Source organism: Cyprinus carpio, chromosome A2 (genome assembly GCF_018340385.1).
Source record: "Cyprinus carpio isolate SPL01 chromosome A2, ASM1834038v1, whole genome shotgun sequence".
Taxonomy (NCBI): Eukaryota; Metazoa; Chordata; class Actinopteri; order Cypriniformes; family Cyprinidae; genus Cyprinus; species Cyprinus carpio.
This window is the reverse complement of record NC_056573.1, coordinates 19,506,646-19,523,444: the sequence shown is the minus strand read 5'-3', so window position 1 is coordinate 19,523,444 and position 16,799 is coordinate 19,506,646. Positions and strand designations below refer to the sequence as shown.

General features: G+C 35.4%; 1 protein-coding gene across 3 annotated transcripts in view; it reads right to left on the bottom strand.

Annotated features, from left to right (window-relative positions):
* Positions 1–16,799, bottom strand: part of LOC109109119 (capping protein, Arp2/3 and myosin-I linker protein 3-like) — a 48,088-nt gene that overhangs the window by 20,206 nt on the left and 11,083 nt on the right. For all 3 annotated transcript variants that reach the window (XM_042777557.1, XM_042777560.1, XM_042777547.1), the window contains exons 3-15: positions 15,912–15,962; positions 15,750–15,809; positions 15,517–15,638; positions 14,262–14,356; positions 12,662–12,732; positions 12,443–12,516; positions 10,479–10,554; positions 9,624–9,712; positions 9,308–9,402; positions 7,971–8,057; positions 6,161–6,270; positions 2,737–2,814; positions 2,404–2,480 (exon numbers count right to left, since the gene is read on the bottom strand). In XM_042777557.1, coding sequence (XP_042633491.1) covers positions 2,404–2,480; positions 2,737–2,814; positions 6,161–6,270; positions 7,971–8,057; positions 9,308–9,402; positions 9,624–9,712; positions 10,479–10,554; positions 12,443–12,516; positions 12,662–12,732; positions 14,262–14,356; positions 15,517–15,638; positions 15,750–15,809; positions 15,912–15,962 — 1,085 coding nt within the window. The remainder of the gene's footprint in view (positions 1–2,403; positions 2,481–2,736; positions 2,815–6,160; positions 6,271–7,970; positions 8,058–9,307; positions 9,403–9,623; positions 9,713–10,478; positions 10,555–12,442; positions 12,517–12,661; positions 12,733–14,261; positions 14,357–15,516; positions 15,639–15,749; positions 15,810–15,911; positions 15,963–16,799) is intronic.

Genomic DNA, 16,799 nt, shown 5'->3' with positions numbered 1-16,799 from the left:
TTGATTACTACACCGGAATGAGAGTATAGTTCCTAGCCATATCGGCCTAGAAAATTGCAACTTTTAATTTTCCATATGTGCCTATTTTCAGGTTTTCATTTTCCGTCAAGCCAAGCTAAAAGTGCTACCACCAGACCCAGAGATCGAATGATTGGATTCGAAAATGGTAAAACTCAACTGTTTAACTCTAGGGGAGTTGGAAAATGAGCCTATTTTCAAAAAAAGTGGAGTGTTCCTTGAAGACTAAAACAAATTCTTGAAAGATGGAGCATTGTTATTCTTAATGTGAAGCACAACAACAATAAAACAGTGACCTACAATGACAAACTAGCTTATATAACATTTATTAACAAAAACGAATAAGACGAGGCATAGCATACACCACATGCTGTATTATATATCGACTAATAAATTACAGACAAGTTTAGCAAACACTGTGAAATCAGTTTAAGAAAATTAAAATAAAGCCTCCATAGATTAACGTGAGGTAAACAGCAAAAACAACAGGCTTTTCAAAATTAAAACAAAAGGAAAATTAAAACTAAATTGCCTGTCGTGACAGTGCTTGCATGTTTTTCCCAAGAAAAACAACGTTCACCATCTCTGGTTTAAGAAGTTTTAAGAAGTAAAAGAAGTCGTTTGAAAACCAAATCCAAATCCACCATTTCCTAAACAATAATAATAAAAAAACTGCAATGTTGATTTCTTCTTGACTCAATATTTATCCCTCTGCAAATTCAAACCCAATTAAGAACAAACACATTTGCAGGAGGTGCAAAGGATGAAGAAACCTTCCATTCCGAACAATAAGTTCAGCTAAAATTAGCCTCATTTTTCAGAGAGTTTCTCATAATGCCGTTAACGTGCCAAGAGGGGAGATGGAATTGCTGTTCGGGTTCAGAGGGAGTCAGACAGGAAGATGAATCATTGCATTTCTGTATTTCTCCTCAGCCTACAGCTTCTTCTCGCATGTAGGCACATGCATGTTTACTTGCAATATCATAGACTTCTGTTGTAAAGCTAATTATAACTACTAGATTATTGTTAGAATAAAAAAAACATTGTTTACTTAATGTATGAGCTGTTTTTCCAAATGTTGTAATTCAGTTCACTTTTGGAAACAATTTTGTCACACAAACATGCTTTCCTCTGACTCTGTTATAGTGGCTGTATTACCATCTGTGCAACATGCAGGTCCATCAGCTCTATCTGATCACTCATGTTTAACTCATATTGTATCTCTGCAGGCACTCTTCCCTGCTGGGAAACCCATTTAAAACCAGCATCTGATGGTAGCTGAATCCAGCTGGTACAAGCTGATCTTTTATGCTTACTAACAAGTCCAAGCTGGTCTAGATGGCTGATCAGAAAAAGTATGAGTAGACCTGTTTTGTTTTGTAGATTTGATTTGTTAGCTAGTCTAAGCTGGTCTAAACTATCTCATTCTGCACAGCGTTATTTTAGTAAAATTGAGATGCTATTATAGTTTTTATTAAGATTTTGAAATAGTTTTATTTTTATATTTTCTGTTTTCATTTTCATTTTAGTTCAAGTTTAATAATGTTGTTGTTGTTGTTGTTGTTGTTGTTGTGTGTGTGTGTGTGTGTGTGTGTGTGTGTGTGTGTGTGTGTGTGTGTGTTTAAATATTCTATATAGTTTTTATTAATATTTATAATTTTCAAGTTTAGTTATTTAATGACATCACGAAAATGAGAAATATTGTCTTGGCAACTTACTGAAATAAAATAAGTTTAATGTTTTTGATATTTTATTTCAGTTCAAATTTATTTTATTTCATTATTTAAGTAGCATTTTTAAATTGTTATAGATATATTTGTAAAAAATGTATTTAAACATTATTTAAAAAAATAAAAACAATGATAACACACAATATAGTTTCTTGAGAAGCAAAACATTAGCTTTTTTCTCTGTTTAACCATTAACCTCACTCAATTTTATTGACTGATTTATTTTAGATTTATGCATAAGAAATCATTTGCATTTGTCATAAGAAAACTAAACTTAATGAAAAGACATATTATCTGAAAATAAGTCTTAATATCTTCAGAAATAAATCTTGCATCTCAAATAAATATTTATTTTACTGTTTTTAATGAGAAAGAATATTGTTTTGATTTTGTTTTTTTTCCATGCGAAAACCATGGGCACTTCAAGCTGGTATAGCTTTGTCTTTATATAGTACTTTTCAGCATGATTCATCTTTTTATCCTTAAACTCATTTAAAAGCAGTAGAAAATTGCTTCCCGAGGAACTGACTGAAATGAGTCAAACTGCCTTGTGATGATGTGCGTGGTTGAAGCAGGCAAGTTTAGCTCACCTGTGAGGCTGACTCAAACGTGACAGATTATCATGCAAGAGCTTGTGGGAGGCAGTTTAGCTCACCTGTGAGAGAAGGAGTTTTTGGACAGGTTCAAGTAGGAGAGATCAGCACAGCAGCCCCGCAACAGAGCTCCAAATAACTGAGAGGAAATGGAAAGAGGACGTCAAAAACAGAGAGGAAAAAATAGAGACAGAGGGAAGGAGAGTAGCAGCAAAAGAATGACAAACATTAGTATAATTCTGCAATTTAGGACCATTAAATGTGACAGAAATATAAACATGAAATCAGAGACAAATTGTTGTCTCGCATCCCAGGTGCAATGACATAAATCATGGTGAGTAAAAAGCAGTTTGGCAATAACAAATTCAGAAGGATGAGACACACTGTCAACTCACAGAGTCTACGGTACAGTCAGTGCCTGACAGGTCCAAATGCACCAGGCAGTTCGGCTGTGCCAGGAAAAGGTACAGATTCTACAATGAGGAAGAGTATTGAGGCTGTTAATAGTCATGTGTATTGTCTTCAGTCCATTCACTTTTGCATCCATTCATTTTTCCTTTTTTAACCCAGAAATGAAATATGTTGGGGGAAGTCGTGGCCTGGTGGTTAGAGAGTTTGACTCCTAACACTAAGGTTGTGGGTTTGAGTCTCGGGCCAGCAATACCACGACTGAGGTGCCCTTGAGCAAGGCACCGAGCCCCCAACTGCTCCCCGGGCGCCGCAGCATAAATGGCTGCCCACTGCTCCGGATGTGTGTTCACGGTATGTGTGTGTTCACTGCTGTGTGTGTGCACTTTGGATGGGTTAAATGCAGAGCACAAATTCTGAGTATGGGTCACCATACTTGGCTGTATGTCACTTCACTTCACTTTTTTTTTTAAATACAGAAAATGCAGGGTTTTTTTTTTTTTTTTTTTTTGATAAGCAGACACAAAGTAATTTTCATTATTCAAATGATTTCATGAAAAAAAAATTAATGTATATAAATGATAAATTTAATTTCTAGCTTTTTAAGCATCTCTATATATACACGTTAAAAGCATCCTCTAGCGCTACCGATGTGGCTACTAGTAACCCATTGCTTTATGAAAAACCTCTGGCGTCAATGTACGATATAGTCATTATATATTTAATTCTTTGCAATTAATCAGCTGTTTGTATCCAGGCACGGTTCTATGGGGGTGCTAGAGGTGCTAAGCACCCTCAAATAAAAGCAAGAGCACACTCAGTTGAGGCTGCAAAAATATAGGATACTGGTGAAACAGTGCGTATTTGAGTTTGCACTCTAGAGAACTTCAAATGTTTCTATTTAAAACGTGTTTTTGTAGCATTGATCAATGTAGACATAGCCAATCACTGACATATCTGTTGATTTCTAGCAGTGGCCAATCAGAGGTGTCTTAATTCAGATCCACTCACCGCTCAAAACGCTGCAGTTTTATTCAGTGCTGAGTGATACAAGCTCGCAAATCCTCTCATTATAACAAACAAAGTATAGACATGATGTAAATAAGATAATAGTTATGCAGTTTAAAGAGATTCTTTGACTATAATGGAAATTTGTGAGATAGCGTTAAAACGGAATACATGAGATTGCATGCTTTTTTGGCTATAGTCCATTTAGAATTTGAATCAGTTTTGTTTTTCAGGGATGGGGCAAAAATATGTCAAACTAGATGTGCATTAAGGCAAGAGCACCCTCGCTAATTTCAGAAGCACGCAGTGATTTGATTCTGGAATGGTGCCTGCATGTATCTTTATCTGTATTTTTATATATTTGCTCTAAAACAGACCATTTCTAAACAATATATATGTTTATTAATGATTCTTGTGTAGGTGTTTTGTGTATTTTATGTATTTTGAATGACCCTGCATGGTCCTCTTGGATCCCGTGACCCACAAAATTATGACAAAATTATACCCCAATATATAATTTCATAACATAACATATATTTTATATATATGAAATAAAAGTTCCCATGCCCAGATTTTACATTAAAGGCTACTTGTTGAAAGCAATGAGTTACCTGTCGCTTTTAGTATAGTGACCACATTTCTCTTGGACAGCGCATTTCTATTCGCCCTTCATGAATTTGGGACAGGATTCTGTAGTCTATTTTTTTAAATCATACTTTAAAGCCATTTATTACGTTTTTCTATATTCATTTGTGCGTTTTGAAAATGTTTATTAAAGGTGCAATAAATCATTGTCATGGCATTTTTCTTTTCCCAATAAAGGTGTGAGACAAAAGTCTTTTGAATATTTATTTTCTTGCAAGAAATGGTGACAGTCATACAGTCATTACAGTCATGGGTGCAGAGTGCAACCCTGAATAACACTCTGACTCAGTATTTATATCTTAATCAAAACAGGATGCTTCTATCTCATCCAATCATAATGCAAATTCAACATATGTGTTATTTTTAGGTTTAAGGTTTTGTACTATGTATGTGTTTCTAAAGTGAAAGTGGAAGTGAAAGTCTTGACATTTGCCAAGTATGGTAACCCATACTCGGAATTGGTGCTCTGCATTTAACCCATCCAAGTGCTCACACACCATGAATACACACCCGGAGCAGTGGGCAGCTATTTGCTCCAGCACCCGGGGAGCAATTGGGGGTTCAGTGCTTTGCTCAAGGGCACTTCAGCCATGGGTACTGAGGGTGGAAGAGTGCTGTTCATTCACTCCCCCCACCTACAACTCATGCCGGTACCGAAACTCGAAACTGTGACCTTCGGGTTACAAGTCTGATTCTCTAACTCTTAGGCCACAGCTGCCCCACATTCTAAGCATTTAATGCAAATTCTTTTCTAAGAACCTAGGTATAAAATAGCATTTTTCGTCTCACACTTGTCTTGCTTACATATACACACTTTAAAAAGATTTCCTATTATCTCTGAGCTCATTGAAAACTCAAGCATACTGAAGCAATCAAAGCACTCAGAGACAGTCTAAATCTTTAGTATAGTGAAGCAATTAATACCGATAATAATAATAATAATAATAATAATAATAATAATAATAATAATAATAATAATATTTCATATAGAAATAAAATTTCCTCCACAATCGTAAAAACAAAAATTTGAAAAGAAGTCAATATTTTACTTCTTCACGCAGCATTTTATGTGTACGGTTCTAATTTCAATTTTGGTCTTCATTTAAAAATACAACAACTGTACTTTTTTTTCTTCTTTTTTTCATCATGGTTAAAAAAGGAAAAAAGAATGGACACAAAACTACACAGACAGGTCGTGTACCTGCCTCTGTATGTGTGAGATATTTTCAGCATCCCAGTGTTGGTCCTCACAAAGAAAAAAAAAAACATTTGTGAGGTGCTACTCTACATGATGAAGACAAAGCTTTATAATGGAACTATTATCATACTAATCTAAAATCTGTATTTTGTGTCAATTATTGTTATGTAAAAAGAATATATATATTATATATATAAAATATATATTTTATCAATTAATATTTAATCATATTTAAATATCTATATTTAATGCTGCTGCTCAACAGTTTTTCACATATATAAGTTATGGCGTTATATAAATTATAACATTTTCGATTGTTGTTTAATGCTAATAGCTTAATATTTAAATTTACAATTGCCCCAATGTACCTACTTTTTTAGTAATTGTTGTGTTCGTTTAACCAGTTTAATTTATGAGTAGTTTGTAAATAGGGAAGCTACCGTTAAACTTAAGCTTATTCCTTGTCAATACTGGGCTTACACTTACACCACAGCTTTAACTATAGTATTAGCTTAATTAAGAATACTAGAAGTAAAAGTGAGATAAACGCAAGTTCTAACCATTGCATCCTCTCCAGACAGAATTCCTGGGTTCTTACTCAGGTCCAGATGAAGAAGAGAGTTGGAGTAGTCATCACTGGAGCACAGGGCCTGAGAAAGAGACGTGACACCTGCGAAGAAAGACAAAGAAAGGCTCAATCACACCGGAAATTTAAAGTCCAGTAGAAAAAAATGCTTCTATTTTGCATGTTTTAATAAAACACTTTTTTTTTTTTATTACAAATTAAATCTTCTGCATAGGAATTTGATAGGAAAAAAAAAAACCTTTCAAATCCCTAACATTTCTTTGTATTTCCAGGTTTAAATCACATTTTGAATCCTATATTTTCAATGTGGTCTCATACTTTTGGAGTCCACTGTTTATGACCACTAAACCACAGCAACATACACACAATGCTCTGTAAGCAGAGTGGATTTTCATCTCGTTTCTAAATACATGAAGAAAATGCTAGTGAATGCATTTTGTAGCGTGAGACAAAAAGCCAGCACAACTAACTCTGTTAGGTGGCACCTTGCCAGTGAACTCAAACAGTATGCTTTCTCACCAGGGAGTAAGAAAAACATCCTATTGCACTCTCTATAAGGAGGAATTTACTCATCAAAATGTTAACCACTGCAACCTTTCATGATCCAGTCTTCTTCGGTTTTGCTTTTATGGTAGCTGTAGTTCATTTTTGATGTGTAAATTCTGTTTTTACTGCTGATAGGATGCTGATTTTACTTCAAAGTTTGCTATAAATCCCAACCGGATGTGGCAGATGCCCAAATGAAACATCTCAATTTGAAATGAGTTGTATTCTCTGATGGCACAAGTTCATCTAAGTTCTGTACTCAAAGTTAAAACTTCTGCAAAGAGGTTGTCACAAATCAGATTAAAAATAAAGATTAATGATGGGAGCTAATTCGAGTGGATGTTGATTCATGGCTCGTGTTAGAAGGCTATCCTTCTATCCACTCGGTTTAAAACTGTATTGATTGAAAGAGAAAACCAGAGATTTCGCAAAGCCTGGAAGCAGCCAAGGATGCTGGTAATTGAGTCTGGGCTCTCCCAGAGAACACTGGCTCTTTGGTCATGACTCTGAAGCTCTAATGTCAGATGCAACTAATCCATCGATAATCTCATTGATTTAAGAGAGAACAGGAAGCTGATTCTAGATCAGTGGAGTGAGAATTGTTATTTTACAGCCTGAAATACTACACAGAGATTGTGTAACAGGGTAAGCTAGATACAGTAGATCTGTTATGGTAAAAAAAAAAAAAGTTTTGATTTGAGTTTATTTTATATTTTAAGTTTAAGTATTTTAAGTTGTTCTAAGCACACAAAATACTATCTTTGAGATAGAGTGCTCAATAAAAATATAATAATATTAATAATTATAATAATAACAATAAGTATTAAAATAAAGAGCTATATGTGTGTATTATATAGTTTTATATTTGCATTATATATATATTTATTTATATATAAATATATATATATATATATATATATAGAGAGAGTATAATATATATATATATATATATGTGTGTGGGAGAGAGAGTTTCATTGTACCTACAAATATTTAATTTATTTATGGTTATATATTTGAAATTAATTATAAATATTAATTAAATTAATATTTCTAAAAAATCGTGTAGTTATGGCATCTACCAGCAAGGGCTAATTGGAAATATGATCTCACATGAACTTTGCAGGCTACTTTTTAACACTTGTTCAGACTTCTAGTGAATGGTAATTGTGGGCTAGTTGTTATAGACTTGACCAGCAGAGGGTACTAAACCTCCAGGGACACAAAGCTTCTACACACACCCTTCGAAGAGAGCGAGGTCTTGGAGAGGTTAAGTAGACGCAAGCCTTTACTGAGCCGACACACCTGCTGGATAAGGTTAGACACCCCTGTAAGGAAATACACATTCATAAACAAACTAGATCAGTCATAGACCAATTTAAATATCATGCACCATCAGGCAAACACTGACATTGTTGTAGTTACGTTCACAAATGCACGATTGTGATGTGACAAGCAATGACATGTGTCAGGCATGATGGCAGTCTTAAACTCTGATACTGATGAATATAGAGGGCATACCAGCTACTGACAAAAAAAGTAGCTGATTATAATAAAGCTATTTAAAAGGGGAAGTAAACATTTATATATACAACACACAACCACACACACTCACAGACAAGCAGACAGACACACACATATGTTGGGTTTCCATGTTTTATGGGGACACTGCAAAGACGTTATGGTTTTTATCTATCCCCTTACCCCCTTTATAACCCTAAACATACCCCACACACAGAACTTTCTGCTATTTTAGATTTTCAAAAATCTGTTTATGATTTATGACTTATAAGATGTTTCCCACATGGGGAGCAAAAAATGTCCCCACAAAGTCTAAATTTACTGGTATAACTATACTTGCGAGGACATTTAGTCCCTGTAGTGTAGGGAATACCAGGACTAGGACTTTTATACTTAAAGGGATAGTTCACCAAAAAATTAAAATTCTGTCATGATTTACTCACCCTCATGTTGTTCCAAACCTGTATGAGTTGCTTTCTTATGTTGAACATAAAAGAAGATATTTTGAAGATTGCTGGTAATCAAACAGTTGGTGGTTCCCATTGATTTCCATAGTAATTCTTTTTCTACTATTTTTGGGTGAACTATCCCTTTAAGTGATAGTAAAGCCATTTATAATGTTGATTTAATAAATGCTGTTCTTGAGAACTATGGGATATAATACAGCCGAATACCCTGTGAAGTTCACTTCATATGGCACTACGACTCAAATGTACTTCTATTTTCACGCTATTTATAAATTTAAAAATAAATGGTAGCATTACTAATACTTGCCCCCCTTAACACTTTACAATACATACAACATTACATTAAAAAACACACTGGAAAAGCACAGCACACACATTTAAAAAAAAAACAATTTTCAAATCAGCAACAGATACAACACAATAAGTCAGCAAAGCAGTGATGAAAGAAAAAAAAACACCCACTCAGAGACAGAAATAGCAGATGCACATGCTGATACAGAAAGTGTAAAAACAGACAAATGCAGGGAAATAGACAGAGAGGAGGCGAAGAGAGAGGTATAGTAGAAAAAGAGAGACTTTGATGCATGTACCTTGGTTGTCCAGTGTATTGTGGGCCAAGTTAATGGAGTGTATGACTGATGCTGGGTTTTCTGACAGGGCAGTGGCCATTTTCTGTGGGAAATCTCTAAATGACAGAAAGAAAGTGAGTAGAAACGGAACCGCAATGCACCCTTGGACAGAGATGAAATATGAAGGCATAGATGTGGCTGGGGAATAAGAACGGCATAAAGGGAAAAATGACAGTGACAGAACAAGAAATGAACTTTTAGATAAAAAAAGAAAGAGAGTAAAGTGGTAAGAGTGATGAATAACAGAAAGAGAGCAATAGAGAGATTTATAACTCACGCTTTAAGGCCCACGTTTTCTAGCGTGAGCTCCTCCAGACTGCTGGATTTACTGACAGTGTGCAGAATCTGTTCTACGACTTCTGAACTCTGTGTGAGAAAGAAAGAGTGAGAAAAAAAGAGTCTCACCATAATGACTGTAATCTCATGCATACTGACACAGATTTCAGACAGGAAGATCTATTTTTATATACACTACCGGTTAAAGGTATGGAATAGGCTGATTTGATCAAAAATACAGTAAAAACAGTACTATTGTGAAATATTAACACAATTTATAATAACTGTTTTCTATTTAATACATTTAAAAATTTAATTTATTCCCGTGATAGCAGCCATGACTTCAGTTTTTAGTGTCGCATGATCCTTCAGAAATCATTCTAATATGCTGATTTGGTGCTCAGTTGTTATCACTTATAATTGATGCTCAGTTATTAATAATGGTTCTTAATCTTATCAATGTTGAAAAACGTTTTTGCTGTTCAATATTTTTGTGCAAGATGTCATACATTTTTTTCAGGGTTCTTTAATGAATAGAGTTTAAAAGAATGGCATTTATTTGAAATAAAGTATCAATTTTAATCAATTTAATGCATCCCTGCTGAATAAAATTAATTTATTCTTTTACAAAATCCCTTCAAGCTTCAAACAAAATGCTGCAAAAACATTGATGATAATAAGTGATGATTCTTAAGAAAGAATATGATTGCATTACTATCAAATTAGTTTCCAAAGCAGCGTGTAGATACAACCCTGATAATACCACAATACTATTTTGGTAAATAAAACAAACAAAAACAGAAAAAACAAAACTCTGACACACTGGAGATTGAGAAGGTCATAAAAAGATATTTACAATGCGAAAGTCTTTGCAATAAAGTTTGGTGAACCATGAGTTATACGCCATGGCCGCCACAATCACCGCAAGGTCCCTGTGACAAAAACACAAACAGAAGAAACAGAAGAAAAAAATCAAAACAAATTGTCTCAGTGAAGTGCTGCAACAACCAGAGGCGTTCTCACTTTTCTCATGCAAGCCCTCATAAGATTGCAAGCTCTCCTCAAGACTAAAATAGAGGTGTTATTATTCAAGAAAAATGATAGATTCGGTAATAAATGCTCCCTGACAGGAAAGCCAGGAGAGGAAGGGACAGGGACAGTGTGGATCGATGGGAAAACTGATGCCAGGTCAGTGAATTACTCAGCGCAATGTGTCTATGATATACCTTTTAAAGTTGGCCCTGAGCCTAAAACCTTTTTACCTATTGCCAGAGTGGATCTTACTGCACTCAGATGGAGAATGGAGAAAAAGAAGGCGAGGGAAAGAAACGCAAAAGGGTTTCTCCTGTTGAGTAAGGCTGATGGCTGTGTTCTCATTTGCAGTTTCGTCATTCCTCTGTTTGGACACTGTAGTGAGACTGTAGGCGGTGTGTACTCAGCTGTTCTCTCCTTCTAAATGAGAGTTTCTCTACCTCACCTGCTCATCTCTCTCCCTCTAGATGCTCTAATGGAATAAATGCTTAAAAATCAATGACATAACATCCTCAAGTCAGATGCAGCATCTAGATAGTAGTCTAAGTGTGCCCACTGGTGAAACAGTAAAAAACAAAAGAACAGCAGTTGAAATGCTCTGAACTATCAAGGCTTATTTGCTGATTCACTGTCTAAAACCTTTTTCTTTTGCATATACTTGATCTTGAACCTCTACCCTTCCTGTATAGAGATATGCCAGTGACCACACTTACATGAACACCATTTTCTGATGAAAGACTAGCCTATATTCTCCCTATTGGAAAATCCAACTCAAGATGGCATATGGAATATGGTTGCTGGTATCTGTCTAGTCTGAGCTAGTCATTAGTTAATCCAAGATGGTCATTAGCTGGTGCAAGCTGGTAGAATTTCTTGGAACAGCAACAAACCAGCTCAGTACCAGATGGTCATGGCAGTTTAATGTGGTCACACTGGTTTTCTGTACATTGTAGTTGGTGATCCAACTTATAACCTACTTGCACCAGCTAATGACCTGCTTAAGTATATATATAATATAATATAATATAATATAATATAATATAATTTATTATATTATTGTATAATATAATATAATATAATATAATATAATATAATATAATATAATATAATATATAATATAATATAATATAATATAATATAATATTTTTTTTAGTAAACACCGCATTTTAATCACATCATTAATCCTCACCAGAAAAAGCATGTTTGAGCAAAGTGAGTCCGAGTATAAATTTTAAGTGCATTTCCTTTTTTATGTGTTAAAGGCGGCAGGGTTGTGTATGCATGAGTATGCAGAGTTGACGTCAATTTTCACAGGTCATATATATATACACACATGTAATCCTGTTTCAACAGGAAGAGAGTTAAGAACCAGCCTTCAGACTTCAAACACATACCAACATCAGCAGAAGATACAGAATCTGATCTGGAATCAGTTAAGGAACCTGACACCCATGGACGGATGTAAAAAGACACAGCATGACTCAAACCGGGCAGGAAGTCAGCAGGGACGCCACAGGAAAGAGGCGAAATATATTATTACTGTGCCAGTTCAGCACACATTCAAAGCAGTGGCTGACATCAGATTGCCAGTGTCAAATATCATTCAAATCCCTGTCAATATGAAGCAATTAACGAAGTAAAGAGTTATCATTAGATTAATGCATCCAAAATGAAGAAGCTTTTAAACCACCAATCTGTGGGATGTAGCGATAGCAATGGAACTGAAAGCTAGCAATTAAAGGTTGCAGATACAGAACATGTACAGATGCGATGTAAATTTGTGTCTACCCGCTTTCCAGATGACTGAAGTCCAGCAGGTTAAACTCTCTGTTGTCCTGCGAATGATAGATGGTATCCACATCCTAAAAAAACACAAAAGACATAGAGGAAGAGTGAGATTCAAAAAGAGGAAGAAACACATTTAGAGTGCAATGAAAGCAGTGACATATATAGAAATCGGCCTCTTCTCTTGCTGAGGATATTTTGTGGTCAATATGAAGCTCTTACCCATTGCACTTCCTCTTTACAGGTGATGCCATTGTAATCACAGAGAGCTGCATATGTCTCAGAAAAGCCCCCTGAAATGGAAGAAAGAGAAAGGGAGATTATGTGCCTAACAATCAAAAACTATCCTACCTACACTCATAGACAAAGGTTTTTCAATGATTTTAGCGCATTTAAAAAAAAGCCAAGAACTCTCTACTTATCAAGATCTATTTTCGCTGCACACTACAGTGTTCTTGAGTTGGCTATACCATTTTTTTTTTCATATTCTTAATGTCTCATAAGTTCTTCACTGGTTTCTGGTTTCTTTAAAACACTATACACAAATACATTTATTTCTAAAAATTAAAGAATATAAAGTTACTTGTGGATTTTAAAGGAATAGTTCTTCCAAAAATTACCTCAGGCCACCCAAGATATAGATGAGTTTGTTTCTTCATCTGAACCAGTTTGGAGAAATTTACAACACTCGCTCACCAGTGGATCCTCTGCAGTGAATGGGTGCCAGCAGATGAGAGTCCAAACAGCTGATAAAAACATCATAATCTTCTCACATCAAAATCCACCAGCATATTTGTTTAGAACTGTTTTGGACTGTTTATGTGGCTTGTTTATTACAGTTAACTGATGAACTGGAGCAGTGTCAATTATGTGGGTTTTTGTGATGCCTTTATTAGCTGTTTAGACTCTCATTCTGGCGGCACCCATTCACTGCAGAGGATCCATTGGTGAGCAAGTGATGTAATGCTACATTTTTCCAATTCTGCTCAAACGAAGAAACAAATTCATCTACATCTTATCATTTTTGGGTGAACTATTCCTTTAAAACTTGTTTCAACAACAATTTACAACAGTAGTTCTCAACTCTAATGCTGGGGACCCACTGCTCTGCACATTTTGGATGTCTTCCTTATTTAACACACCTGATTCAGATCATCAGGTAGTTAGGAGAGAGCTACACGTTTTTGACTGGATAGTTATTTGACTGGATAACAAACGGACCACAGTCAATATTACTAATATCTGCCAGGAAGTAGGGATATTTATGTGCTGTCTTCCAAAAACAAAAAGAGATTTAAGGTGTTCTCCTATGACATCAAGACTGTGAAACAAGACTGTTTTGTTTCTCATCTTTCAGCCTATAAAACAAGTCAAACACAAAGACTATTGTGCATTAGCACACAGCATCTCTCCATGTCACCATATGAAGGGCACAGACTAATTTGCATATCCTTTCTTAAACTCAATATCACTGGTTGCTATTATGTTTTTTTTTTTTTTTTTTTTTATCATTTTTACTTGATCTTTTGTATTATTCTTTTTGTTGTTTTCTTAATTTATGTATTTGGCACAGTGTATTTATTCTGTCCTTCACTGTCTACAGCTGCAGCTGCTGTGGCAAAACAAATATTGTTATGTAATGCATCATAGCAAAGCTCACCAAAACCGAGTTCATGGCATAAATTAAGTGCATGCATTGAAAATGCTCTATAAGATGATGGCAGAGGTGTGAGGTGAAGAAAAGATTAATATTTGGTGTATAACAAAAATATTTATGAGACTGTGTGGGTGCATGAACTACATGTACTTATATTTCTCTCACCACATGCCCTTTGCGTCTCCACTGAACTCTCAGAGCTGGGAGAAAATTTCAGATTTCCGTCAGTAACATCTCCATCTGCGTGAAAGATGGAGGGGCTGAAAAAGAAGAGGGAGAGGGTAGAGGGGGATTCACAATGCATCAGAATCTCAGTTATTCTGCCCCAGCATGTGAACACCTGGCCAAAGAGCTGAAACAGGAAAGAGAGCGAGAGAGTTGAACACTGAGACAGAAAAAGAGCGCTATTATGCATTGCACTAATCTCCTCCGGTCTGAATATGAGAAAATCTCTCAATTAACTGCTCAGCAGTATACCTCACACCCCTGCTGCTCTAGCAGATACCAACTCCTATAGACAGCATTATGGATTCTCCAAAAAACTACATAAGCACTATGAGATACAGTGCAAAGGTGACAGAAATCAGATTTACATCTCTGTTCAGACGGTATAAGCACATATAGACTGCAACAGCGCTAGTCTCTGCCTAAGACATTTGCTGCAATATGCGTCCGAGGCATATTGCACATTTTGATCTGATAGGATTTAATCTGATTGGCTGTTTTTTTATACGATTTCCAAAAATAAGGACACATAGGTTTGTGTGTAAGTGTGAACAAAGATTTGTTTTAATGGAGAAAATGAAATAATAACTATTTTAGGTTAATGAAAAAATATTCAGCATTAGTTAGCTAGATATCCATAAGACAAACTATATATTTCACTTTGCAATGTATAAATAATATAGCAAATTTCGGCAGCATTTTTTGGCAGGAACAGTTCACCTAGTTGTTCCAAACCTATATGAATTTCTTTCAGCTTTTGAACACACACAAAAATATATATTTTTAAGAATGTTGGTAACCAAACAGTTGACAGTAGCTATAGACTTCCATAGTATGAAAAAGTCAATGGCTACCATCAACTGTTACTCATATTATTAATATCTTGTTGTGTGCAGCAGAAGAAAGACACTTACACAGGTTTGGAACAAGTGGAGGGTGAGTAATCATTTTTGGGTGAACTATTTATTTACCAAATCACCATTGTGATATAATCTATATTAAACAAACCTGCCCCTAAATGCAATGCAAATACAAAGCAAATTGTGATTGGTTGCTTTTTGTGTCAGTCAGTTTATTCCTGTCTGAGTGGGCAGTTTTTCACCCGAATAAGCTGCAATGTGGACCATTATGCTGTTCAGTCAAAGCCATGCTATGTGGAACCACAGTAAACCTATGGGGTTCTTGGGATACTTACGTGTAGATGGAGTTGTTGAAGATCCTAGAGAGAGCAAAGTTGATGTGGCTAATCAGCTGATCTAGGTGGTCATTAGACTGCAGCTTCAGGGAATATGTGGACTTGTCTGTCTCTATGACAACCTGTAAGAAAAAGAACACGCTTTAGTGAAGCAAAACGATGGAGAGAACAAGTGCAAGAAAAATCTGGCCACAAAAGCTAAAACACTGGAGCCCTGTAAACGCTTTTCCTACTTGATTATCCAGGTGGGTGTTCAGTGCCCGAATCTCCAGGAAGTTGAACGTTTGTTCCACCTGAGGTGAAAATGAGCATCTTTCTACATAAGTCATGCTAAACCAGATTACTGCAGTGCTTTGAGACAAAGCAGACAGGTGGTGTGTAATTTCTTACCGTACCTTGGTTGGTATCTTGGGGACCATGAGGTATAGCCGCCATGTTGCCAAAACCTGAGAGGCAAAAGAAAGGATGAAAGCTCAATAAATAAAGTGCATTAATTTTTGTCTTCAGTGCTTTGCTTGACCTAGTTTCCCAGTGTGTGCGAGAGATTATCATATTCAGTTCACCTGTTGACCATTAATTAGCCTTTTAGTCATCATATGGTTTAGTATTTATAGTCCCATGTTTCCTGTGTGAAAATTGTGCCCTGTCTGAAAGTCGTATTTCAGATGTGTTGCAAATCTGTTTCTCTTGTGTTGATGGATTAAAGATTATTTTGTTTGTTATTTTGTCATTGTGAGCTCTGATTAGCCACTTTCCGTGACATACATCAGATACATCAGGCTTTTGTGGAACATTTATTTGTACATCTCTCAGTCATCATTGTATTGCATTATGTTTGTTTTGCCCCAACAATAAAACCTAAAGAGCTTTGACAATAAACGAATCATTTAAATATCACCTAACTTTAATATCATCTAAATTTAAATATCATATTATTGGGAGATATAGAGTGACAACTGATATATAAGAATTTCATGCAAGTAGTCTGCTGTTATAAAGATCTCATTGATCTACATTACTTTATCTTACCTTTGGGCTATATTAATATCTGCAACTGCACCAAATTGCATCCTTTTGCTCAGTTTGGGCCTTAAATTGAGGTGTTTTTTCCTCCAACAGTATGAGCTCCTATATCATACTATATGAGCTGTAAAAGCCTGATACTCATAAAACTTTTTTTTTTAATCTAAAGGTTCAACAAACCATTTTAAAAAATAGATTTCCTGACTATCATTTCATATATCAGGCTTTACAGCAGTGGTCTCAAACTCAATTCCTGGAGG